This window comes from Cloeon dipterum, chromosome X, assembly GCF_949628265.1.
Source record: "Cloeon dipterum chromosome X, ieCloDipt1.1, whole genome shotgun sequence".
Taxonomy (NCBI): Eukaryota; Metazoa; Arthropoda; class Insecta; order Ephemeroptera; family Baetidae; genus Cloeon; species Cloeon dipterum.
Genome location: NC_088790.1, coordinates 25,341,472 through 25,368,987, shown reverse-complemented (window position 1 = coordinate 25,368,987; position 27,516 = coordinate 25,341,472). Strand labels below are relative to the sequence as shown.

The 27,516-nt window shown below is 36.9% G+C and overlaps 3 protein-coding genes and 1 long non-coding RNA gene across 8 annotated transcripts; 2 read left to right on the top strand and 2 right to left on the bottom strand.

Annotated features, from left to right (window-relative positions):
* Positions 1 to 7,752: 7,752 nt before the first annotated feature.
* Positions 7,753 to 11,907, top strand: LOC135946356 (uncharacterized). The gene is made up of 22 exons (XM_065494566.1): positions 7,753 to 7,880; positions 7,931 to 8,156; positions 8,211 to 8,252; positions 8,313 to 8,346; positions 8,402 to 8,466; positions 8,518 to 8,614; positions 8,668 to 8,915; positions 8,967 to 9,032; positions 9,090 to 9,144; positions 9,202 to 9,278; positions 9,333 to 9,429; positions 9,736 to 9,965; positions 10,024 to 10,102; positions 10,156 to 10,205; positions 10,258 to 10,293; positions 10,355 to 10,475; positions 10,537 to 10,661; positions 11,040 to 11,105; positions 11,162 to 11,198; positions 11,254 to 11,327; positions 11,383 to 11,482; positions 11,687 to 11,907. The coding sequence occupies exons 1-22, from the start codon at positions 7,753 to 7,755 to the stop codon at positions 11,896 to 11,898; spliced, it is 2,265 nt and encodes a 754-aa protein (XP_065350638.1). The 3' UTR covers positions 11,899 to 11,907.
* A 1,172-nt stretch (positions 11,908 to 13,079) lies between these two features.
* On the top strand, positions 13,080 to 20,795 carry LOC135946006 (insulin-degrading enzyme-like). 5 transcript variants are annotated; one of them, XM_065493986.1, is made up of 18 exons: positions 13,080 to 13,112; positions 13,575 to 13,610; positions 13,674 to 13,846; positions 14,782 to 14,989; positions 15,044 to 15,336; positions 15,426 to 15,628; positions 15,978 to 16,178; positions 16,236 to 16,373; positions 16,761 to 16,864; positions 16,922 to 17,120; positions 17,428 to 17,537; positions 17,597 to 17,741; positions 17,795 to 17,905; positions 17,956 to 18,076; positions 18,498 to 18,695; positions 18,752 to 18,909; positions 19,478 to 19,951; positions 20,008 to 20,795. In XM_065493986.1, the coding sequence occupies exons 3-18, from the start codon at positions 13,702 to 13,704 to the stop codon at positions 20,113 to 20,115; spliced, it is 2,916 nt and encodes a 971-aa protein (XP_065350058.1). In that variant the 5' UTR covers positions 13,080 to 13,112; positions 13,575 to 13,610; positions 13,674 to 13,701; the 3' UTR covers positions 20,116 to 20,795. The 5 variants fall into 5 exon arrangements, with proteins under 5 accessions (XP_065350058.1, XP_065350057.1, XP_065350056.1 ...); XM_065493985.1 differs by lacking the exon at positions 13,080 to 13,112 and adding an exon at positions 13,252 to 13,420; XM_065493984.1 differs by lacking the exon at positions 13,080 to 13,112 and adding an exon at positions 13,252 to 13,426.
* A 1,833-nt stretch (positions 20,796 to 22,628) lies between these two features.
* Positions 22,629 to 25,733, bottom strand: LOC135946102 (uncharacterized). Its single transcript, XM_065494154.1, has 5 exons — positions 25,453 to 25,733; positions 24,820 to 25,101; positions 24,353 to 24,528; positions 24,024 to 24,291; positions 22,629 to 23,689 (listed from the first exon to the last, which is right to left on the bottom strand). Exons 1-5 carry the CDS (start codon positions 25,653 to 25,655, stop codon positions 22,861 to 22,863), a joined length of 1,758 nt encoding a protein of 585 aa, XP_065350226.1. The 5' UTR covers positions 25,656 to 25,733; the 3' UTR covers positions 22,629 to 22,860.
* Positions 25,734 to 25,814: 81 nt separating this feature from the next.
* Positions 25,815 to 27,321, bottom strand: LOC135947368 (uncharacterized). Its single transcript, XR_010575622.1, has 3 exons — positions 26,561 to 27,321; positions 26,325 to 26,480; positions 25,815 to 26,126 (listed from the first exon to the last, which is right to left on the bottom strand). It is a non-coding gene; the product is annotated as an uncharacterized LOC135947368 (long non-coding RNA).
* Between the last annotated feature and the right edge of the window lie 195 nt (positions 27,322 to 27,516).

Sequence of the window (27,516 nt, the reverse complement as noted above, 5' to 3'; positions counted from 1 at the left end):
GCCGCCGCCGCGGCCGGGGCCCCCTCCCCTCCAGCGCCCCGCCCCGCCCCACCCACCGGCGCCACATTTTTCATCTCGGCGGTGCTCTCCGAAACGAGTCCTTTCTTCTCGGCCGCCGCCGCCGCAGCCGCAGCCGCGCCGTGCGGGGGAGCGACCAGCTTGTCCGGTTTCGCCGCCGCCACCGCCGAGCAGCCGACACTCTTTAATAATCGACTCGAGACGATGCGTAAAAAACGACTCGAAAGGAAAGCGAGCGCTTTTTGCATCCGCAATGCTCGAATTTTGTTTGTCGAAGTCAACACGTACGAGACCGTGGCAACAAAGTGATCAAATTAACAATATAGTGGATCGATACAGGGTGACAATTTAAAATTATTTGAATTGTTGGATCGACAAACAATAAATTTGTTCTAATACAATTTGTAATTTTATTATCAAACAAGAGTAAAAATTTTCTCCAAAATTTCCAGTGTTTGACCACATGTTCTTGACAGATTTCGATTCCTCTAGTCGAGATCTGTCCAACAGCGTACGAAACCTTTTAGGGACACTCTTTGTTGGGGAATGAAAATAGGATTTCAAGTTAAGGAGACAGTTCACACCATTTTAGCTTTGCAGCCACTTTACTCTAAAATTTACCGTGCTATTTAGGCCAAATTTGGCTTCAACTAAATCCTAAGGGATGAGTTCATGCATTTGGAAACAAGGAATTTCCAGAATTTTGCAGTACGTACCCTCTTTAAATAAATTCAACAATAAAATGTCATTGTGTATTAATTTATTGCATAATATCAATAATAATCATGTTCAGGAATGCGTGTATTGTAGGTCAGTAGGACACAGTTTGTAATAAAGTTAAATGTTACAGAAAATGAGTGAAAATCCTGATATATGGTCTCTTGTAATTAGGAAATAGCTAAAAAAATTCCCGGGTGGTCATTTAAATAACAGGCGACGAGCAGCAATTGTCTCCTTTCTGCAAAATCACGAGTTGATTTACAATTTAGGGAATTTTAACTCAATATTCGCACATCATTTAATAGATCGCAATGCGAGGGATCGAAATCAAACGAAAAAAAAACATCAACGAACCGAGAAATTTGGCGAAATCCGAAATTTAACTGTTCCTCCATTCTGATTTCATTGTTGCACATTGTAAAGATAAACCGTTGCTAAATTTCACAACAGTCAACTCAATAAACTACTTTTAATAATAAATTTTCCTTTATTTGAGGTCTATTTAAATATACCATTAAAGTGGAATGATACTGGGCAACAATTGAAAATTATTTAAATTGTTGGATACCATAAACAATTGATCCATTGACAATTTGCAATAATAGGAAATGGACCTTCCTACAATAAAAATTAAAATTTTGCCAATTTTCTCCAAAATTTACAATGCTTGAACATATTTTGTTGGCAAATTCCGATTCCACTCGTCGAGATCTGTCCAACGGGGTGTATGCCACTTATTGGGGAAACTCTTGGTTTTCAAATTAAATTGGATTTCAAGTAAGGAGACAACCAATACCATTTGAAAAGCACGGTAACTTTCCAGCCAATTTTCTCAAAAAATTACAGTGCTTCGTAGGTCGATTTAGGCTTTAACTGAATCATAAGGGACGAGTTTATGTATTGGCAACAAGCATTTTCCAGGCTTTTGCAGTATCATTCCTCTTTAAAACAATTTCAAAAAGTCATGCAAAATCTACAAGGAGCTAATTTATTTGCATATTTCCGTTACTTTCTTAAGTAATTTCAATTTACCTACAGTAGCACAATGGATAAGTTTTTGATTCAATCTGGATATTTTTTTTTAACTCAATAATATCACATCTTAAAATTGCAATACCTGACTAGTTTTCATTCTGTAGATTCTCTTGCGGGTAAAATTTGAAATTAATGCTTAACATTTTTGCTTTAATTTTCATCAATGTTGTAAAATGCTACGTAACATGTCTAGACATTTTCAGGATGAAGAAACTTATTGAACTTTTTGAGAGAAAAAAGGCCGAGAAGTTTGAAAAAAGGGTGTTTTTGTCGTTAGGGTGGAAAGTGAGCACGATCAGTTGATTTTTACCCTCGGAACATGGATACTAAGATCAGATAAGACCAACAGAACAAGTTAGAAAGTGAACCCCGGTGCCAGGGTTGCCCTCGAGCGATCCATATCATTAAACTCCTATTTTATAGCCACTTTACCGACGCTGACGGGCTCTGTATTGGTTCGATTTGCATGATCTGCACATCGCTGGAGCAGCCAATACGAGCCTTTGGAAGCTATCAGGTTGCTCAGAAAATACCCATAATCTCGATGCTGACAATCCTCAATTATCTTTTAAAAATAAAACAACCTGTGACATATTATTCCGTCCTTTCCGTGCCTTCAACTCAAGTGCAATTTCATTCACGATTTCGACAGCAACAATAACTATTTATGTGCTTCCTATGGTCGCAACAAAGGTTGTTTTCGCGGCGTGTGAAACCTCAAGGATGACGAGAGAGAGAGAGAGAGCAATGCATGATAACTCTCGCGATGAAACCGCAATCAATCAGCTAGTTTTAATTTGACGTATAGCCATTACTCTCTGTCCGCTGCACGCCGTTCCATAATCAAAACCCGTCAGCTCAAAATCAACACTGATTTTTTAAACTTCAATTTCAATCATTCAAACTTAGGTGTGGAGTTCCGAACATTAATTATTTCCTTTTCTTTTTATTATTACTTGTTTTAAATAATTCGTAAAACGCCGTAACAGAAGCGGTCAATAATCCATTGAATGACAAAAAATAATTTTTGTTCTAAAAATAAGTTAAAATAGCCGCAACTTGAATTGTTGGAGACTGCTGCGCGAGCCTTAGTGGCTATGCAACCGACGCAACAGCTTTAGAAATCGATCGAAACAAGCGAAACAAGCTTCTGCATTGCCGTGACCTCTTCATTTCATTTCGTAAACCTCTGCGGTGGGATCCTTTCATTCATAATTTATTCTATGAAAAATGCAAGGCTTAACAAGCGGAATTTTTAACCAAAACGAACCATTTGTCTCACGAATTAAAAAATTAACATAATTTTAAAGGCAGAGAATACTATATTTTTTTAATTGTTGGGTGTTAAACAATCTGCTTTTTGCTATAGTTATATAAATCCCTTTTCTCAAACACAGCAGGCAGATAAATTAGGAAAGACCAGCTATATACAAGCCCTTAGTGTTTGAAGCCATCAACAGATGACGCCACTGCATACTTAAGTAATAAATTAATTGAAGGCACGTTGCGGTTTTAGATTCAATCCTGCCACTGTGCATTCTTCACTTAATATACTCTCTTTTGACGTACTGAAAACCAAAATTGGTTCAGCCAATCGCTGTAGAATCGTGAAAAACTATTTTTTGAAATAAAAAATATTATCCGACGGTTTTTTATTTTGGTTTTCAGCACTTCAAAAGAAGGCATATTAAGTAAAGAATGCACAGTGGCAGGGTTGAGTCTGAAACCACTGCGGAAGTGCCTTAAAATTAAATTTATTGCCAAAGTGCACGGTGGTGCCATCTGTTGGAGGGCTTATGCAACTGATGGTGAAATAATTTAAGTTCAAGGAAACAACGCAAAATAAAACAAAATGGATTATAGTATGGAATATCATTATTTATTGCCTTTTATATACGTCTTCTGATAGTTTCAATTTTATTTGCATAATTTGAGCCACAAAGGCTTTACAGCCACTTAACATTTTAACTTGAATTACCATGTTTTATCCATAAAACCATTTGAGAATGAGAAAAGAATAACTGATAGTTAATTTTACAGTCACACACTATAGTAAGTCAGAACAATTATTTTTACTTTACTACAAGAACTAATGATTAATAGACCAGTTGCATAAACCCTTAGTTATTAAAGCCGCCAACAGATGGCGCAACCACAGACTTTCTTAAAAATTTTGTTTTAAGCGGTTTTAAGGCATTTCCGCTGCGATTTCAGACTCAATCTAGCTATTTTGCTTTTTTTAATTAACTTGCTATTTTTTGACGTGCTGAAAACCAAAATCGGTTCAGCCATTCGCCGTAGAAACGTTGGAAAAGATTTTTTTATTTCCAAAAATAGTTTTTCACGATTCTACGGCGATTGGCTGAACCGACTTTGGTTTTCAGCACGTCAAAAATTAGCAAATTAATTGAAGAATGCACAGTAGCTAGATTGAGTCTGAAATCGCAGCGGAAGTGCCTTAAAATCGAAAGTCTACTGTGGCGCCATCTGTTGGCGGCTTCGAAAACTTAGGGTTTATGCAACTGGTGAATTGAACAAGAATCATTTTCCCCTAGATTCACTTGCTTACAGCGTAAAAACCTCATCAACCTTTTTTGCCAATAATGATCGCATATTAATTGCCTTGAGAAACACATCAGTATTAGAAGATGCATTCTGGTCTGATTCCTGCAGTATTTGATGCCTCTCAAGATCGTCGTTCGTCGAACGCTGAGTGCACTTTTTGATCCAGGCAATCAGCGACTGAATTTCCGCTCTGACTCTATTCCAGTATATCACACCACAAATTATGTCAAACGCGAGGAAAATGTAAAGCAAAAGCCAAAGCCAATCAAAGTAGGGGCCTAGAAAAAAACAGCACATTATAGCTAATTCAATCATGCTTTGGACAAAATTTATACTTAAGATGAGAACCACAGAACTTCCATAAGCTGAATGTGGATCCACTGCTGTTTCTAAACAATTAGACAAATTAATAGTTCTTAACATGGAAGGAAAACAATTAAGAATGTAAATTTTAAAATTAAAATTGGATTTGAGGATAAATTACGTACTCGGACCGCTTTCAGGAACGATCTTGGCTCCGGCATCATTCAACTGTCCCGTCGCAGCAGAGGTGCAATTAATTTTGTCGTCGAATATATCTGAACAGTCGCGGATCATCTCGAGTGAACTGTAAACCTGGATGGAGTTTGTGCATTTCTCCATTTTTGCGCACCAAACACATCCCTGAAAGATTTTTTATTTAATTGACATGCAATTTTTTACAAGCCTCTCTTACTTCTGGTTTAATATCTGCTTGAGAGCAGCTCTCACAGTCTTTGAAAGAGTCGCAAGTAGGGAGTGGATCCAAAAATACGATGGCAGAGCTTTCCAGAGGGTACAGGTCGAAGTTTGCAAGATCAGTTTTGTGGAACTGAGTGGTCAACGGTGCTATATTCAGATTGTTAAGCATAATTAACCCATAAAAACAAGGTAAAATTCTAGTGTATTTACGAGAGTTACTATCGAAATGATGTTGGTAAGCATCGGAAGTGCCGATCTGAGCTCTGGTACTAAAGAGATAACTCTTCCACATTTGATATGGAGGAATTGTTTTGTAAACGAACACGATCGATCCGTTCTTGTGCAAGGTTGCTTGGAAGGAGAAGTTTCCAATATTGATCAGCGGTTCTGCTCCCAAATTCATCCACTGAATGGTGAATATAACATCTGAAAATTGATTTTTAGAAAGTTACGAAAAGGGATTTTAGGTGGCATTTAGAAAATTTCATACCTGTTTCATAGTATCCCATGTAAGAATCAGGACTCGATTGAAAGTTTAACAGCATCAACGGCGCTATGTACCGAACGGGACTCAAACCGACGTACATTTCATCTTCTCCCAAAGTGATGAAACCTTCCGGAAGTAACGTTATAGTCCTCACTAGACTTCCGTAGAAAGGGAAGTCAAACGTCAAGTTTCCAGACTGAAAAAAATGGGAGGCCTTTTTATTTAATAAAAACCAAATTTTGTTTATCGAAAAAGAAAAAAACAACTATTTGTAAATGCATATAGCAAGGAAATAAATTCTTCAATTTGTAAGAATTTTATGAATCTGTGCACGCAGGGAATTTCACAGTAAGAAAAATTTCTAATATTCATGGATCAAAAGTAATTACACAAAAATGAATTAAAATACAATTACCCTGCGGAAGGCGTGATTGTGGACATGCTCAGCCGTGACTTTCTCCTTAAAATCGATAGGGACCCACAGCTCATCGGCCAATTCTTTGTCAACCAAATAGCAGCTTCTGTAGTAGTAGTGGTCTTCTTGCACCATCTTCGCGTTGCTTGATGCGGAGTCGCAATCTTTAAATAAATTTCGTTTTGATTTAATTAAAAATACGTTTGAATTGAAATTTTAAACAAGTTACAGCCTACAATTTTGGGAATACTCACAATTAAATCCACTCGAGTTTTGCGGAATTGTCGTGAAAGCAATCATAATCCAAACCAAAGTTTGGAAACTTCGCCAATAAAGATGCATTTTTAATCTCTGAACTGCTGTCAACTTGAATGCGTTGAGTCAATTCTCATATTCAATGTGACACCGTCGTTAAGAATCTTTCCTAAAATGCTAAAAATTTATCCCCACGCAAGATCAACTCGGTCGGAATTGATTTGATTCTTTAAATTCCTAAAAGGCTTTTATGCTGGATTCCACTGGGAAATATCATCACGACGCTGCTTATAGCAATAGAATGTTTTGTACTTTAAAAGCATTTTTCTATCGCTGTGCACCGCCAGCAGTAAGCGTGCGCCTTGAATTGCGAGGCAAACTGTGCAGCCATGCAGCGCGCCACTGCGGGTAGCCTAATGATACATTTTTTATCTCTTTCTTGAAACTATATCAGCGCATTTTATCCTAATCAAGCATGGGATATTTTTTTCAGAAATGTATGAATATATATTTATGTTAAAATAAATTACTAAAATACCAATTATTAACTATTAGGCAGAAATGCTGCTTGCAATGATCGTACAATGTTTCTAAGGTTTTCCGAATTCCACTAAATAAATGTTTTAACACGTGAAATCAAGTGTTTCATTTAAATTGTGCATAAAAGGTGCTCTCGTCATTAGTGTAGTTTCCATCACCTTATATGGAATGTGATAAAAAGCCTATACGTATCCCACCCAAGCTGCATGCTTACAAAAATCGCAATTAATATATGTAGTCTTTTAATAGTTTTAATTTTTTTCGCATTTAATTAATAATATCGAATATATCTCCACTAACAATATTCCTATCCTTTTGTTCTTTGTATATGTTTACTCTCAATATCAAACAAATTAACATTAAAAAATCGATTTTTCCCGCAGAGAAAATGTGGTTCAATTTTAGTAAAATATTAGAACCATAACCAATTTTGATTTGAATGCACAACTTGGAACTAACGTTTCAAATAATCGAATTTAAAAGATAATTTTTAAACACAAAAACCAATACAGCCTTTGAACAGTCGCAGTGCATATATAACTCTATTTTCCTATCTGTTGTTGCTGTTTTCTCTCACTCAGAGTGAATGTAGTTTATTTGAAACCGTGAAAACATCACTTTGGAAAGCCCAAACATCCTTCAAATTTCCCATAATGACCATGCATGTCTACAAATCGAAAACCCACACGCACAGTTCATCATTCAAAAAGTGGCCAGCGGGTAGGCAGAAATGATCCACCTCCGTCCCTTAATTCTTGTGATTTCTGTTTGGACAATAATCGCAATTTTCGTAAATATTTACAGCTCGTCGATCCTCTTTTCTATACTAACAGAATTTATAAATTTTTCTAGTTTTTGGCTCCGGCTTGCGCCAAATCAAACAGACACCCGAAATCAGGTTGAATTTTTTGTATTCTCTTCACTTTGCACACATTTCTCATTTAACGAGACAAAAAAAGGACGACCCGTTGCATCAAACAGGCAGGGGAAGAGGCAAATGATCATCAATTGCTGCGGCACCAAGTCCTGCACTAAGACAAATTACAATGCCACGACACGACAGGTATCAACTGCTGGGAAGACCTACCAACCAGCCGCAGCAGACGAAACTCTTCCCCCAAACAGGTCAAAAATTGGATAATTTTATTGATATTTAATAAATATATGTTTTATAGTGAAATTGATCCTGTGACATCCGTTGAAAACATTGTCGAGCCTGAAACAATCTCAGAAGCTGACGCTGAAAGCAGTTCAGTGTTTGCTGACAGCAAAACTTCGACTTCAGAGGCTGCATCTAGCTCTACTTCAACCAGCACAACCACAACAACCACATCCACTTCAACAACTTCAACAACTACTACTACCACAACAACCACAACAACGCCTCCTCCTACTGCAGAAGTATATTAAAAATAATTCATTCAGAAAATTATAGATTAATTTTTTTTAATTTAGGAATTGGTTCTTGGAAAATGTGACTCAACTTTTACCAAAGATGTGCGTCTCGAAAATTTTTAAAGGGAAATTTTTATACAGTTAATTTCTCCATTGATTTAGGTTAAAATGTTTGATACGGATGGAAGTTTAAAAGGTTTTTTCAGGAGTGATAAAACAAAACAAAATAATTACTTTTGAACTGCATATAGACCCGGAAAAATACGGATTTTGGGTGAATTCTTGCGATCAATTATTTGTGTTTGGGAAATCACTGGTAAATAATCCGAGAAAATTAAAACTCGTGCTTTGAACCAGAATTTCGCAGGTAACGTGGCGAGATAATTTCATCCGCTGCGCCAAAATAGGCATGAAGCCGGTTGAAATTGAAAACGATAATAAGTTACAGTGTCTTAAAAACCTTGGTATAAGTTCAACTATTGTTAATTTTTAACATTTAAATTTCTTGCACACGTAGCTTCCACGTGGAAATACGGATCCAACTACTGGACGTCAGGTTTGCGGACCAGCGTTGACGGATTTTCTTGGTGCAACCAAAATGGGACGACGCGAGGGGCGAGCTTGCCGGCCGCGACCTGGGAGCAAGGTCAGCCAGACAACCTGAACAAGTCTGAAAATTGCATGCACCTCAACATCACGCGGGCCAATGCAAGCGTCGTTACCACTGACAAAAAGTGCACCAACATTTACGTTTTCGCGTGCCAGGTGCCAGCAACTTCCTTTCGGTCATAAATTTTTTTAAAAATAATTACGCAGGGAGCGCCAACCCCAGCTCCGCCATGTTCGTCGCCATCCTGTCCGAACGTCACTTGTGAGAAAAACGTATATAAATCGTTTTGTTCCACGAATGTTACATCATTGTGACACATATTTTTGCAGTCTGCGCTGTTTACCAATGTGACCAAAAACGGAAAAGTCAGCCAGTACCTGACGAGTATCTCTCTGTTTGTTAGCATTTTGCATTGCATATCGCATTATTTGTAAATTTCAGATCCAGCGAAGCACGGAAATTGGTACAGCAAAAATGGCCGCTTCTACGTTTTCAGCTATGCAAATCAGACTGAAACGGTTGCATTGAGCATAACATAAATTTCCCTTTTACGTATAATATGTATTTGACAGTACGCGGGTGCAAGCAAAGCCTGCTGCGAGTTTGGAATGACACTGCTTAGTCTGCAGTTTGATTACAAATACAAGGCAATTACAGCCGGGATAGAAGGTTACAAATAATTCCAAATTAGAGAATAAAATATTTTGTTTTTAGGTTTATTGGCTGCTTGTTAGGTATAGATTGATAAATTAATATCCAGGGCTTTCTCGTCGGGATTACATTTATTTTATGAACACGCACCGAGTCAAAAATATTTTTTTCAGATGCATAAAAATTTTAAAATTAATTTGAAATTGAGTGCTAGCCCTCAAAATTATTTTTTGTTCTATTTGGTAACTGGTGAAATGATTCTATTATTGTTATCTCTGCACAATTTATTTTAAATTTGTGTTATTCCTGCAATTAATTCAATAGTAAATATGGGCGACGCCGCCTTTTACTGGACATCGGGCACGGACACCGGCTGCGAATCTAACTTTGGCTACTGCGCGGTGAAGCGCCTTTTGCGCGACGAAGCCGTTTGGCAGCCCGGACAACCGGACAACGCCAACGGCCAAGAAAACTACGTGGCTGTCTACATCAACAGCTCGTCGGCAATGCTGGCCGACTTCAGCGGAGAGACAAAATTCCGTTATATTTGCGAAGTATTTTTTTCTCTCTCTGAAATCAATTCTCAGAAAGCATTTTTTATTGCGCATTCAGGGTAGGGACAATTCAAGGGCCGAGTCTGGTGGCAAGGGCGTGCGGGATGAGTGCGCGGCAATTTACAACATAAGTTCTGGTGAGTTTAATTACTAACCTTTGGATCGAACTTTTTCATAATTAGACCTGCAGGCGAGTTGGACACGCTGATGGGCAGGACAGATTATGATTTGAGGACAAAGGTTTCGTATTCTGAAGTGAATTCTATAATTTAAAACTTATTGAAAAATACAGTGCTTCCTTAAATGCGTGGGAGAAAACAGCGGATTGGTATTTATATTATATTGAAATAATTTTTTTCGAAGTGATAAAAATTCTGATTAATATTAAGATGATTAATGGGAAGTTTGTGGAAAATGAGGTTCTCTCGATTTTGGAAAAAATGGCCAAGGGAAATTTGGATGATTTGAGGAAAAACTTGATGGTCATTGACGATTGTGGAAATGGAACAGGTGGATTTTCCCCGTGCGCTTAATTTGAGGCTAAAATATAACACCTCATCTCCGTTGACAGAGGGAATGGACGAATGCGATAAGGCGTCCCAAATGATTAAATGCACCAAGGAAAAAGCACCTGATGTGGTCATGGGTGTCGTCAGCGAAATGGAAAAAGCAATTTCTGCTGAAGAAGCTGCACAGGTTGATTTCTGAGTCAAAATATACCCTAACAAAAATTTTGCCTCAAAAACAGTGACAAAACAAGAGAAAAAATGTATACCGTATAACAAAACACTGTGCTTAAATTGCACCATCAGGAATGGTCTCTAACCGGTTTCGCCCTTAAGGCTAGAAACGGCACTTAACATGATGAGCTGGTTGCATAGCTTCTTTTGATCAGTCCTGCCGGTTGCATAACCCTCTTAATTCATAGCGAGTGGCATACATTTTATTTTTTATTACAGTCCCAACTTTGGCACGTTTTAGACCATATTTTCATAATTACGCCCATTTTTTACCTGTTTTTAGAGGAGAATTGTTTGTTAGGGCGTATATGACCATTCAAAATAACGATTAAAGGGTGCTGTGGCTGCACTTCCTCCTGTGGAGCCGAAATGCGTTCTCAACTTCACCTGTGACATTATCGTAAAAGCACTACCATTTATCCTCCTCAATTATTGATTAACATTCCACATTTTAAGCCTGAATATCGGCAGCTGTACGAAAATACAACAACAGGTGAGTGAAACTCATTTTGCGTGAAATATTAAAATTTATTGGAGGGAAAAAACAGTAGGTTCAGGAGCAACTCCTGATGCCTATGTCGACAGTGCTTGTCGCAAGAAATACGTGTTTCTGGGAGGAAGTGTAATTAAATCACGCTTAAAAAAGTATAAATACGCAACATTTACTCTTGTTTCAGTACTCATTCGATGTTGGAATGACCGAGTGCTGCAAATATGGCCTGAGACTTGCAACTTTGGAGTCTTTGACGGAAATAAATTGCATTGCTGTTGAAGCCAGTAAGCAAAACAGTGACCAGTGACTAATAACTACCCAATAAGCTTTTTTCAGATTTTAAGTCAAAAATTTGTTTTAAATTTTCAATATACTGTTTTAAACAAATTTTCCTGGTTCGCACTCTTTATATTTTACTCTCTTCACGAGGATGAATGATTAATTTAATTATTAAGAAGTGTTAAGTATTTTTATTTATTAATTTTCAGCGTATGTGCACAAGTCTTGCCTCACGTGGGTGGCAGCCTCAAGGGAAGGTGGCAAGCCCTTTTGGTGCTATAATTCCAGCATGCCCATGGCCTCATCTGTGACATCCGACCCTGACGTCACCAAGGTGGCCCTGATGTTTGACTTTGCAACTAAAGCTCTTGTGCCCTACAACACATCTTCCTTCTCTCATGTTCTGTGCGAGGAAATTTGAATATTAAAGAAAAAACGTAAGCTCCAATCATGCCCAAAAAATTAATAAATAATGCGGTTTATCCTAATTAAAAGTCGACTCTATTTCATTATCTCCTAAGAATATATGTATACTGCACTTCATGTTTTTCGCAAATCTAGCTAGCATTGGGGGTAAAAAAAAAAAAAACTGAAAACTAGAGTAAAATAATTAAAAAAACGTACACTTTGTGACTTGTCACGAATAACCCTTTAATCGAGTGATCTATAAATAGCATTATATTATATAATTGTAAATTAATTCGGTACTCAATACGTAGATACCAAGGCGGCGGCTTAGCTTACTTAGCTATGTACTGCCAATCGGCATTGTTGTTTGCGGAGCGAATACAGCTCCTTTACGTAACTAATTTCGCTTGTTGAATTACGCTGCGCAAATAAAAGTTGACAAGAGCACCTCATGCAGAAGTGTGTGCATTTTGGAAAAATATGGTTTTGCTCAAAACAGCTTGATTTCAATACATATTATTGCATCGTGAAATTGCTTTACTCGCGTAAAATTAAAAAAAAAACGAGTTCATTGAACTAGAATGAGAAATTTACGAAATTTAACAACTTTTTATATAAGAATTTTAAAGACAATCAACTTTTTTATTTGAAGAAGACTCGAATTAAGTTAGATTTTTTAATAATATAACGATTTTTATATCGCTACACAATGAAGCGCAAATCCAAGTGTAGCAAGAATCACTCGAAAATTATAAAACAGTTATTAAATTTCAGCCTTTTGTCCCTTTTGTCTGAGGCTGCTGGCAATATTTGCCGCGCTTTGCTCATGTGATGTGAAGAATGTTTTCTTTTTGCGCACTCATCTGCCATCTCGTGGCATTTGCTCAACTACGTGACCGTAGAGCGACGTAGAGTGCACTCTGTGATGTTGCCACGATTTCCACACAGGTGTGGGCGGGGCTAAATACACCGGCAGCTGGTCGCAACCACGTTAGTAAAATAATCCAACCACTGAAACGCTGGTGCTTCACATCTTCACATCTCTGTGCTGTGCTGTGCTGCATTCCGTTCAGTATTATGGTTGGCCACTAGATGGCTACGTGTATTATTAAACCAATCCAGTACAAGCATTTTAATACGTTAGAGGTAGTTCTGTAAAAAGAGCTGGCAATGAGTGGTGAAACCATTGTTTTATCCTTTTGACGTTTGTAGCAGCACCAAGCAAAGGTAGGCCTTTCACTGGATCAACATAAAAAGTCCCCATTTCTGATTGGTGGTTTGGCTCCAAGACACCAGTGCTAAAAAGCTGCACTCTTTCCTAAAACCGTAATACATACAGCAAGCAGTGAGCGCGATGCCAATGCTCTGCTCAGCTGATGCGGTTGCAAACTCATACGGGTTGGGTGAAATCAACAAAAGAGGCATGATCCGAGAAATTAAGCCTTGAAACAATGGTTTAGATCGTGGATGATTTCGTGGACAGCTCATTCTGAGAGTTTGAATATTTAGGAACGGCAGGAGCAAATTTAAAATTCGTAAAGGTTTTCGTTTTCTCCGTTTTCTCTAATATTTTTCAAACTTTTCACCCATCCAATCGGAATTTATCTGTTACATATTTTCCTAATTTCTCTTAATAGGAAAACCATTATTAACCCTCGCATATATGTTTCTTTTGGGTGTTGCACTCAGGACTTTACCTGTCAGGACTTTGAGATCGTTGCGCAGGTAATGAAATGCATTCCTAGACTTTGTGGTGTATCTATTTGACTAAACTAGTCTATTTTCTAGACCACTCTCCACACCGTCAGTGTCCACGATGGTCAAGAAAATCGAGAACATCACGAAAAGTCCAGAGGACCAAAGAGATTACCGAGGCCTTATTTTGGACAATGAGCTACGGGTTTTACTCATCAGCGACCCAAAAACTGATAAGTCGGCAGCTGCACTCTCCGTTAATATTGGTAATTATTTTTCTGAATTGGCCACTTGATTATATAATGAGTTGCATCATTTTGCGAAAAGCAAGAAGTTTTCCCAGCAGGTTGCAAAGCTACAAATATATTTTAAATCTGATCAAATACCCTCTTCTTGATTCATAATTAGCTTTTAACTATGTGCAATTACAACAAGCGACTATTTATTCTAATTATTCAGTCTAAATAGATAATATAAATAATGAAGCGTTGTCTCGCAAAATTTTCTCTGCTATGTATTTTAAAATTAAGTAAAAAAAATCTGTTTTCGACAATTATTTATCTCTTGACAAGTAATCTCTTAAATTTTATAACTTTTATTAAAAGTATATTACTTTATCTAAACGTTATCAGCTTTTAAAGGGTGTGACTCAAAGGATATAAAACGTTTCAAGGATTTAAAATCTTTCAGAGCACTCAAATGAAAATTAAACTCGCCTCACAAAATATCTTGGAAAAACTGTGCCTATATATTATGGTCCCTGATATAATGTACATGAAAAATATCAATTTATAGGGGTTTTAAGTAAACGTTCTCATAGAAATATTGTATTTTTTTCGTTTTATCTTCGAATAGAAACTATTACAGAGACTTTAACTCCACTCAAACTCAAAGTTGATTGAAAAACGAAATGAGTTAAGAAATACAGGGATAAAAACAATTACGAAAAATTGTACAAAAATATATTATATGAGTAAAAATTGATGTTTTTTTTCAATTTTAAAATTAAAACGGACTTCATCCTTGTTGCTTTAAAACTTCCTCCTTAAATCTTTTCATTTCAGAAATCAAAGATCAAAGGAGGAAGTTTTAAAGCAATTAGATACAAGTCCATTTTAATTGTTATAATAATCGGAGTTGTTGAAAAATTGCTAAAACCACTTTGAGCAAATGATATAAATAAAAATTACTCAACTTTCAGGTCACATGAGCGATCCCATGGAACTCAATGGCTTGGCTCACTTTCTGGAGCACATGCTGTTCCTCGGAACGGAAAAGTACCCAAGCGAGAACGAGTACAGCAAGTACTTGACCGAGCATGGTGGCAGTTCAAATGCATTCACCTCCATGGAAAACACAACCTTCTACTTCGACGTCGGCCCGGAACACTTGGACAACGCATTAGACATGTAATAATGAGTAAAAATAATAACTAAACTCACAAATAATGATCCTGCATAAAGTTTTTCTCAGTTCTTTAAGGCGCCTCTCTTCACCGAGGACGCGACAGACCGAGAAGTAAAAGCTGTCAATTCGGAGCATGAAAAAAATTTGGCCAATGACTCATGGCGATTACACCAGCTGGAAAGGAGCACCAGCATCAAGGACCATCCCTACAGTAAATTTGGCACTGGCAACTTGCAAACGTTGGTCGAAGATCCCCAAAAAAATGGAATTAATGTCAGGGAGGCGCTGCTCAAGTTCCACAGAGATTACTACTCGTCCAACATCATGTCGCTCGTGATCCTCGGCAAAGGTGCGATACATAACTAATTTCAGTTAAAATTTTTTACCAGAGTTTGAAAGAAGGGTAACGTGGACATTTTCAAATATTTAATTTTACAGACTCTTTAGACAAACTGCAAGATACAGCTGTGAATTTGTTTGGAACAATTGAGAACAAAAAAGTCGCTCTGCCCAAGTGGCCTGGAAATCCTTTTGGCCAAGAGCAGCTGCAAAAGAAAGGACTGGCTGTGCCAATAAAAGACTGGCGATCACTTAGCGTCACCTTTCCCATTCCTGACATGAAGCAGCACTACAAAGCAGGCGTAAGCATATAATATTTTGTAGTTTAGTCATCGGAGGGGGTTTCTTGATCAATTCTACGATGTAAGAATTATCAGCAGCTCAAATAGAGACAAATAGAGATCGTTTTTTAAATTTAAGAAAAGTCAAAAAGTCGTTTAGTAGATCTTCAAAAGTATTTTTACAAACAAATTACTTTTCTTTATAACTATAAACAAATTTTCTGCAATAGTTTGGCACAAAAAATGGGAAAATTGAAGTGGGAAAATTCTAAATATTTGAGATACAAAGCAAATTATTTATTTTCTGCCGATGATTGACTAGTATATCTTAATTTTGATTTAATTTTCTAATCATTTTCTGAAATTTCAGCCAAATAGGTACTTAGGCCACCTGATTGGTCACGAAAGCAGCGGCAGTTTGCTCTCTGCTCTGAAAAAGCGTGGCTGGTCAAGTCATCTGAATGCTGGATGCAGGTCTGTGGCCAGGGACATTTCCTTTTTTGCTGTGAACGTTGATCTGACTGAAAAGGGTCTCGAGAACGTTGACAACATCGTTGATCTCATCTTCCAGGTACTCTTGCAGTGCAACGCTCTGTGAGAAATCAATCAATGACGCTTCTACTTTTAGTATATCAATCTGCTTCGGCAAGAAGATCCAAAGGAATGGATTTTCAAAGAATATGTGGAAATCACTAACATGAGTTTCCGGTTCAAAGACAAAGAATCGCCCAGGGATTATGTTGTCGACCTTGTTGAAGACCTGCTGGTGAGTTGACATTAGGAATTTTATATCAAACCACCTTTTCAGAGCTGTTAACAGATAACGAAACAATTCTACAAAATTTAGAGCATTTTCACTGCGATATTTCAGATTAATTCATGCTACTGTGTACTATTATAGGAGTGAAAATATTTCATTTGTCACGCTGAAACTCTAAATTTGTTTCCATTTGAAGGAGTAATAATAATAATTTCAGCATTCAGCAAGTCACATTATTTGCTTTTTACGCCTAGATAGCAGAATTATTGCACAAGTGTAGTCGCAGTGTTAAGTGCAATTAATTTCCCAAATTTGCATAAGTAAAGTTAGTATTGTGCCACTGGCTGGCGGCATTGCAAACACTTAAGAAAAGGGAATTTTGTTATTTTCTAGGAATACCCGGTGGACGAGGTGCTAACTTCAGGATATTTATTGTCTGAATGGAAACCTGAGCTTATAAATCAAGTGTTGGAAAATTTGACTCCAGATAACTGCAGGTGGAAAACAATTGAAAAATGCTCCAACTCTTGTTTAATTTTTTTCCCTTCAATCAGGATTGGAATCATCTCCAAACAATTTGAACCAATTGCTGACCAGACTGAGAAATGGTATGGAACCAAATACAAAATCGAAGACATTCCTTCAGAGCTGATTGAAAAGTGGAAGAATGCTAAGCCGATTGAAGAGCTGAAGCTGCCCAAAAAGAACGAGTTCATTCCAAGCAGCTTAGATATTTTGCCAGATGATGATAACGTGAGTATCAATGGTACACATGTGTCAGAGACTCTTGATTTAAAATGTTGCTTGTTTTAGTGAACTTAACAGAATATAATTTTGTGAAATTATATGCAATATTCTACTTGAGAGTGAAACTAATCTTACAAAAATATTTTAAAACAATTATTGAACTTATATTCCAGCCATTTTCCTCAAAGCCAACTTCTTTTTTACTAAAACCAACCAGTCGGAAATCCGACAATGTCCTTTCATACAATTTTCATTTGTTTACGCATCAGAGAAATTTAGCTAAACAATCCTAACTCAATTGAATGTTTTGCAGCCCACAAAGTATCCTGCAATCATTCACGAGACGCACTTTGCTCGGGTGTGGCACAAGAAGGATGACGAGTTTCTCCTCCCAAAATCAAACCTGATCATTGAACTGACTAGGTACGCAACCTAATGACTACAGTTTTTAAATTTATACTAATTTACATTTCAATTGCCAGTCCGTTTGCGTTCGTGGACCCGCTCAGGGTAAACTTTACACATATTTACCTGTATTTGGTTCATGACGCCCTGACTGAATATTCGTACGACGCCTCCCTGGCTTCTCTCAAGTTTGGTGTTGTGAACTCCAAATATGGCTTGATGGTGAGTAAATCTAATGAAATAATTTATTAGAGATATGCTTAACCTTTTGACAGGTGACAATCAAAGGATTTCACGACAAGCAAGACATCTTGCTAACCAAAGTGCTCGACACGCTGATCAATTTGGAGGTTGACGAGAAACGCTATGAGATTTTCAAGGAATACGTAGGCTTATATTTTCTTAAATAATTGAGAATTATGATTTTGTTTTTTAGTATGTGCGAAGTTTGAAGAATTTTCAAGCAGAACAACCATACACGCACGCAATGCATTACCAATCAGCGTGTTTGCTGGAAAAAGTGTGGCTTAAAAGTGAACTGCTGGATGCTACAAAATGTAAGCAAATATTTTTAAATCTGACTCAATCTATGGCATGCATTAGGACTTGTAAATTCACATTTTACGTCGCTTTTAATTCCTCGTTGATAAATAAACTTTTCGACCATTTCACGTGGTTTGCACCCCGAAATCTATTAATTGATCTCTAAGGGTTCGCTAAAACCCTTTGAAAACATTGTGTCGCGGGGTTTTCTGCAATATTTTGCATTTTTATTGAAGATTAAAAATTCTCATCATTGATGACAAAATTATTTTAAAAAAAATCAGTGTTAATGCCAGTTGTTTAACCAAAAAACCTAAAATTTAAACACTACGTAATTTCAAAAAATATTTTACTTTTTGTAAGAAATGTGTGACCTTTTCTTGTTCAAATACAAAAAACGTCTAATAATGCTTCAATAAAATTATCTTTTTCCAGATCTGTCCATCGAGGGCCTGAAGAGTTTCATCCCGCAATTCTTCTCCATGATGCACATTGAGTGCCTGATCCACGGCAACACCAACAAAGCAGCAGCCCAGAAACTGATCGATGTGATCGAGGGCAAACTGGTCAAGAACGTGCAGCCTTTGTTGCCACCGCATTTGCTGCGTTACAGAGACATGAAACTCGAGGATGGTAAAATTATATACACTCTTTGTTTTATTGTTTGATAATGTTTATGATATTGGCAGGGAGCAACTATGTTTACGAAGTAACAAATGAAACGCACAAAACCTCCTGCGTCGACGTTCTTCTGCAGTGTCCGCCAAAAAGCACAGAGAGTAACATGCTGCTTGAGTTGTTCGTCCAAATCGCCAGCGAACCATGCTTCAACGTGCTGAGGACCAAAGTCAGTATATTTTCATGTCGATTGAAATATTGTTCGTTAGATAATTTATCGTAATAAATTACTTAAGCTGGGAATTTTAAACTTGAGAGCAAATGGCACACTGTGTTGAAAAAATACTAGTAATTAAAATAATCTCTCTTTGGCTTCTCTCCGTAGCTGTATGTCACGAGAAAGCAGTAGTTCTCTTTGCAATGTTTCTGATTTTGACCGGTCGGTTTTAGCCAGAGTGTGTAATCCATTAAAACAATCCGGCTTGGTCAAATATTATTATTATAAAGCTGGCATATTTGGAACGCAGTCTTTAGGCATAAAATTTAAATTAACTCCGCGCCTACGTTTCATAGAGTATTCATAAATCAATTTTCAAACCAAATTTTCAAAATTCAATTAAGATGTTCAAGATTTCTAGAAATTATAACTAAATTGCTCTGAAAATTGAAGACACGAAACAGGCCTAACATGCCTAAAATCGAAAATTTGTGAGAAAATCATACCAAAAATTAAAATTAATTTAGTTCCTAAAAATTGAATCAGACAAATCCATTAAAAATACGGATTTAAATTACAGGAGCAGCTCGGCTACATTGTGCACTTGACGCTGTCTCGCAACTTGACGGGCCAAGGCGTGAGAATCATGGTGCAGTCGTACAAGCATCCGACCTACGTCAACCACAAAATTGAGCAGTTTCTGCTGAGCATGAAGTCGTACCTCGAGGAAATGAGCGACGAGGAGTTTGAAAGGCACAAAGAAGCCCTGGCTGTACTGCGGCTGGAGAAGCCCAAGAAGATGAAACAACTGACCAATCACTACTGGACCGAAATTTCCATCCAAGCGTACTGCTTTGACCGGGACAATATCGAGGTTGCCTTTCTCAAGACCCTCACCAAGGACGATGTGATTCAATTTTACAATGATCACATCCACGCCGAGGGGGCCAAAAGGCGAAAGCTGGCGGTCCACGTGTTGTCAACCGCGGAAGGAGGCGCTGGATCTGCTGGCACTGAGGTTGATGAGTTTGAACCCTTGTCAATCGTCAGCAAGGTACTTTTTAATTTTTACTATAGAAATAATTTATTAATTGATTGAATGTATTGTAGCCGACGCGTATCGAAGACATCTGCAGCTTCAAGAGTGGTCTGTCGAGCTTCCCGCTTCTCCAGCCTTATGCTTATCACAGGCCACAAGGTTCTAAAGCCAAACTTTAGAAACTCATAACGAGAGCAACGTCAATCTAATAAAATATGATCCCCCACTCACGCGTGTCATTAACTTTTTTTATGTACTGCCAAGCGAACATTACAACCTTATAGCAACAAATATCAAGAATCCAAGTTGTTCTGGATGCACTAGACGATAATTGTTTAAAAACGATTTTATAAGTCAACGCAGCTACTTTTTTCTACCAAACTGATTTTTCCCCGCTTGGCCCAGATGTAATTATTCGTGCGTGATTGTTTGTACTTTATATTTGGACTAACTATGTATTTTAACCAAGGCTGGGTATCTCCCGGAAGATTCCCAAACTTGCAGTATGCAGTGCAGTGGTTTTTTGCGGTATTTACCAGTTTTGTGCGGTTTTTTGCACCTCATGGTAAAAGTATTGAATAAATGCCCTATATGGAGAGGAAACGGGTTTTTGGTTACGATTATTAACCATTATTACTTTATTAATTCTTTTGACTTTCATAATTACTTTTTGTTGACTCATGTGTTTTTCAGTTTTTTTGGACATTTTAAATGTAATTTTTCATGGGCACCAAAAATGCGGGATAAACTTGCTGCAAAAAACCGGGTCCGCAAAATACCGCTTAATACCCATGCCCAGCCCTGATTTTAACACATGTAATTGCAATAAAAGTACGGTTCTTTTCCAAATAGCCAAATATGTCTATATCATTTAATTAAAACATCAATTACACACTTATAATAGTTGCTGCCTGGTGAATTATGCAAACCTGCAATGATCGAAAGAAAGAAATCCGATTTAAAGTTCACCAACCTTTTTATCAGCCCCAGAATCGATTTTCTACTTGTAGTGCGAGCAATTAAATTATACAGAGCGAGCTCATACTTTATATACTGACAAAAATAAGAGATCTATTAAAATATGGAAAGTTCAGAAAAATAAATCAATAGAATCACACGTATTTGCATCCAAGAAGCGCATCATTATGAGATCCCCAAATAACAAACTTGAAATTCCCGAACAAATAGCTACCTTAAATGTCAAAGCGACCGAATTATAGACGTGAAATGCTTGAAGGTATTAACGAGAGAAAATTAATCACTGGTTTATTTTGAGCATATATGTTATGTTTTTATATTTTTAAAATTAACCTGGAATATATGCTCAACAAGACCAGATTTTGCCAGTCGAGCATTTACCTGCATTTGATAAAGGTGACCAGGACCTTTGCCATAAATTCTTATGAACACCAAAATTGTCTGGATATAATATTCAGTTCCGTTTCTCGTGAGCCATAAATTTGCACTTACCCTCGATCTGTGACTTTTCCCAACCAATCTCCTATCATGCCAATAATCAGGTCATATTATCCTTCATGCATGAGATTTGTTGATGGTGACAGAGAGAATAATGGTATATAATAAGAAAAGGAAGCGTTTCACTTTTTTACTGTTTAATATTTTTGGGAATTCAATGAGCTACACATTTCCCAATTTAGAGCAAAGTAGGTATACCTCGTGAAAATTTGGGAGAAGATGACTAAGAAAATGTATGTAGAACCCCATGCAGAATATTATGAGCTATTAACTAGATATTTCGCTTCAAAGTATACAGACGTCATAAAAAGAAACTTTAAATTTAATTTTAAATTAGTTTCCTTCTCGGTCTTTTTAATCACAAAATCAGGAATTTTCCTGTCAAGGGCTGTGAAATTGATGCGCAGGTAACAAAATGAATTTTTCGAATTGTTAGACTTCCACGCGCTCTTTTTGGTGAATATGAAAAGAGCTTGCAGATGCAGATGCAGAGTAATTTTTCTCTTCAAGACCGCACGGTCTCATTGGTGTATTGAAGGAGCTTGCAGTGTAAAATAATTCTCTCTTCTAAACCGCTCTCCACAGCGATCCGACAGTGTCCACGATGGTCCAGATATTCGAAAAAATCACGAAATTTGATATTTTTGTTTATTCAATTTGAACCAAACGTTTTCAAAATTTTAGCAAAATAGGGATAACTTGAAACAATTTGGGTGAAGATGACTATATAAATATCATGTTGTATATATAGAACCCCATGCAGGAAATCTATTTTTTCATTATCAAAATCGGCATGGATAACCCAGCAGAAAATCTTGAGCATTAATGAGCGAGCAAGGCTGCTCATTCTTGCTCGAGTTGCTTTTTTAGGCATTTTTCATGCTCAGCTCGCTCATCGCTAAAATCGCTCGCGAGCAATTCTTGGTTTTTCTTGCTCGAGCGGCTCGCATCAAAAAAGAGCAGAAATTGCTCGCGAGCAATTCTTGTTTTTTCTTGCTCGAGCGGCTTGTATTAAAAAAGAGCGTAAATTGCTCGTTTTTTCTGGCTCATTTCCGCTCTGCTCGCTCTTGCTCACTTTTGCTCATGAGCAACCCTTGCTTTTTTCAGCTCAACCTGCTCGAGCTTAATTGAACTCGCTAATTTTCTGCTCATTCATGCTCTGCTCGCTCTTGCTCACTTTTGCTCATGAGTAACACTTGCTTTTTTCAGCTGACACTGCTCGAGCTGAAAGTGTCTTGCTAAATTCGGCTCATTTCACGCTCGGCTCGCTCTCGCTCATTAAACTGGCTTGCGAAAATATTTGCCAAAATATAGACAGTCGCCAATGATTTATTTTGGTTTTATATTTACGAATCAAATTGAATGCTTCAGATTAACATGCATGCATGAGACCAAAACGAGGATGGGTTATTAATGATAGATAAATAAAACTGTGTATATTATGCTTTTTACTGGGCCTCTTCATTATTTGGTGGAACACTAACATACAACTTTCCATTTGTCATTTCCATCAAAATACAAACACCCTTGACCATTTCGGCATCTACCACCCTCAATCGCTGGTGCGCCACACTTGCTGAATAAAGATGAGGGAGCTTCAGGTCTTCCATATTCAGTTCACGATCGCCCGACCTAATTGTGCACTTTTTGATGATGTGTGGCGTGCAGTTCAAAGATAAAATTTTTAATCTGACTTTGTTGTTTTCAACAATTTTCATGACATCTGTGACGATACCAAATGTATTGTCTTTCAGTTGCACGCAAGAGTCACATTTGCGTGTACCCTTCTGACTCTCAAAAGTTCGAAGGACAAATCCTGACCACAGTGCTTTCTTGAAGTGCTTCCCTTCAGCATCTTCAGACGTTGGTGGGCCTCTTGTCTCAGGTGGTCCGACTTTGGTAGATTTGCCTTCTAAGAGTTGGGAAACGTACTCTTTTGTTTGTTGCCTCCTGAGCACTGTCTGTGCAATGTGAGGGAGCGATTCTCTCATGATTGCACGCTCCATTACCTGTTGTGCGGTAGCTTTCGTGCTGCTGATGTCTTTTTTGATGTCTGGGAACTTTCCTTCATACTGGTATGCCGAAAAGTTTTGTAACGGACCCATTCGAGCAACAGCCAATGGCCAGTGAAGAGACTGATGAAGGTTTGACGTCATGACCAGAGTTCCGTAGAGTGTCTCATATCCTTGAGAATGCTCCTCTAGGTAGGTTTGAGCAGTAATCAGATCAGTCTCCGTAATCGTGGACTGATTAAGGAGCCAATATGCAGCGACAAATCTGTAAAGCAAGTAAATATAATAATACAGATGGGTGTAAAGTGAAAGTATAGAACAGGCTGGAAATATTTATATTTAAGAGAAAATCAAATGACAAAAGATATACGTTTTAACTTCAGGGAAGAGATTTCATTTTTCTACTTAAATAAGAGTTTTGAAGATAAAAACAATTTTCGATTAATTTTAATTTGTAAAATTTAAAAAATTTACTTGCATAATTAAAAATTTAAGTAGATATAATTAGAAGATTATTAAGTATTTGGGCAGATTGCCGCATAAATACAGTATTATTTAATTATTTGCAATTATAAATAAGTTTTAGAAAAAACATTTACCTTGCCCAAACCGCTACATCTTTTGGCTTCTGTACCTCAATGAGCAATGGCACACTCAAGTGAAGAGTCCACAACTTTGCCTGGCTAGCTTTCCATGATTTAAAGTCTGTAAATTTTGTGAGCAATCTTGCATTTTTCAGAGTCGGCAGTCGCACCTCAGACATATTTTTGTCGAGGAGCATTCGCTTTGCAGGAGTGTAAATGTAGTAGTCTTGGCGAAAATTGCTTGTCCACAATTTCAGGACTGTTTTTGAGTGGCCTACATCAGCTAAAAAAGAGAATATCAATTTAAAAAAGTGTAATCTTCTATAATTAAATAAGTAATTTACCCGCGTGCATCTGCTCAACTCCAATATTTTCAGGGATGAGAAACCCTGGTAGATCCAGCAGAACGCTTTCATTTTGAACACCCTTGCAGGGCTCACCTGTGCTTAAGGCAGTGTCCAAATCCTCTTTCCAGGATACGTTAGTGCGTAGTGGCGCACATGGTTCTCGAAAAGTATACCTGGCAAATATCGTGTATTTATGAATGATAATCAATAGAAGCAAAAAGCAATAATTAACTGGTGTATAAATTTCAACGCTATATATATATATATATATATATATATATATATATATATATATATATATATATATATATATAAAATAGCTAGAGGGGCCACAAAAAGTCAAAAACTGAAAAGCGCGCAGCTTTAAAAATAGAAATATATTAATTGCTTTATGAATTTACTAGAGATGCACAAAGTAGTGGTTAAATATTAAAATATTTAATGTTCTCTCATTTTCTACGTACCTGTTGTACGACTGCCCAATGGCGTCGTTGGGGTGATAACACCAAGTGCATCCAAATTGAGCATTGTGTACGCATGACCCGATCATCTTGGGTCTCGCGACCGAGTCTGCGACTGCTGTGAGTGGGAAAATTTTACAGTTTCTCGCTTCTCCGTTGTGGTCCGTCCACTGAATTCCTTTTTCAGCAATATACCTAGCCTCTTTAACAAAAGGCTGTAGAAGAACATTCATATCAGGCTCTTTTCGGCCCACCCAGATTGCTGCTAGCTTCACGTTTCGAGACCTAGAGATAGGGAATAAATAAAAGAGTTGCATATATTAATTATTAATTAGAGAGGGATCAAATAATATTTTTCTGTAGCTACTAAATTTAGAACTTTATAAACGAAAGCATGTAATATATTTATCAAGCAGTTATTCAGATTTATTAAATAAAGCTGCTGCGCAGAAAATCGACCATCAGCTTCTAGATCTGCGAGTATTTGTATTTTTGTCGTTAAATTATTATATTTTCAGAAAGTTGTGCCCTATTATTATTAGCCTGCATATGTATATATATAAAATTTAATGAAATACTTAGTCATATTTATTTAGCCATATTCATTCAACCACATATATATATATACACATTTACCTCTCCGATTTTTTAATAAAGTTTGGAGCCAACATCAGAGCAAAAATGGATTTCTTCGAGGCTTCGAAAGCAGGTGCAGCATCCCCGAAAATGTTGTAACTATGAATGGAAGGTCCGAATTTTCCACGAAGCGAAGCGTGGATGCTTCCATCTGGGAGATCAGAAAAGACTTTCTCTTCTCCATCTGCCCTCACTAATGGCATTTCAGCAAAGTTTCCATCATAGCTCTCGCTATTCTTCTCAAGTGTTGATGACAAAATATTCTTCAGCTTGGCGGTAAAGAAGAAATTTTCTTCCTTTTCTGATTTTTTGATCAACTTATTGCATGATGGACAGAGTAACTTTTCTTCTTTCAATCCCACATATTTCATGCACTTCTTGCAAAAAACATGACATTCCATTGTGTCACTGGTTGCTTTGTAAAGTTTTTTCAACTTATACTGGTTGTCCGGAAAGTCATTAGTTCCAAGGAGAAGATTGAGTCCGCGGAAAATCTCGGTTTTCAAAGAGTCAGTAGAGTTGTGTTTAATGAGTATTGATAAAATGACAAGCGTCATATCTGCCACACTTGGACCATCAGGAGGGTAAAGGGGGACCTGTGGCAACTTCAGAAAAGGAGCAGCGAAACTCTCGTTTTTGTCAAATTCCTCTGGTAGTGAGTCCTCATTTGACTCCTGAAATAATAATAATCATGGCATAAATTTTAATTTTTGGGAAATATATAATTTATGAGAAACTAAAGATTATAATTAAAGAAAATTCATTAATATTAATTGACGCATTTTCCCAGCAAAGTTTAAATTCCCAGTTTAAAATGTACCATAAAAGCAAAAATAATATGATGAAAGGTGAGCATTTAGCTATTAAAGTACCTCCTCTTGCTGCCCATTATTAATTTCTTCGTCGCTATTATCCTCGTCGACGTCGCTCTCATCAACTTCAGAATCATTGAGAGAGGAAACAGACGTCGTTGTAAAATCATCAGCATCGGCGTCAATCTCGGAGGAGGGAGAAGCTCGTCGTTCCATCTTGGCAAAATAATAATAATGAAAAACATCACAATAAATACTTTCTTCTTAATTTTAAACATTAAATGCAACTGTAATACTTCACATTCAGGCTCTTCTTCATAATGGCCATCATCGCTTTCTGGTGATGGTTGGTCATCGTTGTCACTGCATCTATCAACTCCTCTTTCATCATGCGTTATACGAGTCTGAGAATCTTCATCATTTTCACTTGCCTCACGGTCATATTCATCTCCCTTAAATTTTTTTAAATAAATTATATATTATTATTATTAACGTCTCAAAATTGATTTTCTTGTTTGTATTTTTATCAAACACATTAATATTAAATTTACTGTGGTATTTTCATTTTTTGTTATCATTTATAAACATTGATTTAAAATATATTTCAAAAATATGAACAAAAAAGTCATGTATTGTAACCATTTTCGATTCAATTTATTTGTTTGTTTCTCAGGTGATGATCTTCTCAAAATGCACACTTTCTGATTATTGAAAACAATAATGTAAAAAAATGCAAAAGGAAAAACAAACATTTATAACAATACAATCATAGTAGTTTTACAAAATGGAATTCCAAATAATATTCTAAAATGTGCCAAATAAAATTGTGTTACCTTCACGATAGTTCCATATTAATTTTTTTCTAAATTTTATAGATTTTTAAATTTTGCAAAAAGTTAATTGAAAATTTTAAAGTAGTGAAATGAAAATAATTTTTTTAAGTATAATTACTGCAAAACCACAACCCCAAAAATTTCAACAGACTCATCAATCATTGCACACTAATCATCACTAATATTTATTTACAAATTAAATTTTTAAATTCCTCCTGCATACCAGTCAGAGGCCTATATAAATATTAGAATATTTTCTCATTATAATATTATTTGTATTTTCATTGAAAATTATGAAAAATTATTTTTTCACTTACCGGTGATGACATGTTATTAGTGGTCTCTTCTGCATAAGCTTGATCCATAGCTTGGGCTGCTTTCTTCCTCCAGTTATAAATTGTCTGCCTCGGCAATTTATT

Excerpts from the sequence above, each read along its gene's own strand:
- LOC135946356 (XM_065494566.1), top strand. The coding sequence starts at position 7,753 with ATGATCATCAATTGCTGCGGCACCAAGTCCTGCACTAAGACAAATTAC. Across the intron at positions 10,294-10,354 it reads TGGGAGAAAACAGCGGATTG|ATGATTAATGGGAAGTTTGT; the intron begins GTATTTATATTA and ends ATTAATATTAAG. Across the intron at positions 11,199-11,253 it reads GTACGAAAATACAACAACAG|TAGGTTCAGGAGCAACTCCT; the intron begins GTGAGTGAAACT and ends GGGAAAAAACAG.
- LOC135946006 (XM_065493983.1), top strand. The coding sequence starts at position 13,549 with ATGTTTCTTTTGGGTGTTGCACTCAGGACTTTACCTGTCAGGACTTTG. Across the intron at positions 15,337-15,425 it reads GCTCGTGATCCTCGGCAAAG|ACTCTTTAGACAAACTGCAA; the intron begins GTGCGATACATA and ends TTAATTTTACAG. Across the intron at positions 17,906-17,955 it reads ATGAGATTTTCAAGGAATAC|TATGTGCGAAGTTTGAAGAA; the intron begins GTAGGCTTATAT and ends TTTGTTTTTTAG.
- LOC135946102 (XM_065494154.1), bottom strand. The coding sequence starts at position 25,655 with ATGCCATTAGTGAGGGCAGATGGAGAAGAGAAAGTCTTTTCTGATCTC. Across the intron at positions 24,292-24,352 it reads AGTTGAGCAGATGCACGCGG|CTGATGTAGGCCACTCAAAA; the intron begins GTAAATTACTTA and ends TCTCTTTTTTAG. Across the intron at positions 23,690-24,023 it reads GATGTAGCGGTTTGGGCAAG|ATTTGTCGCTGCATATTGGC; the intron begins GTAAATGTTTTT and ends CTTGCTTTACAG.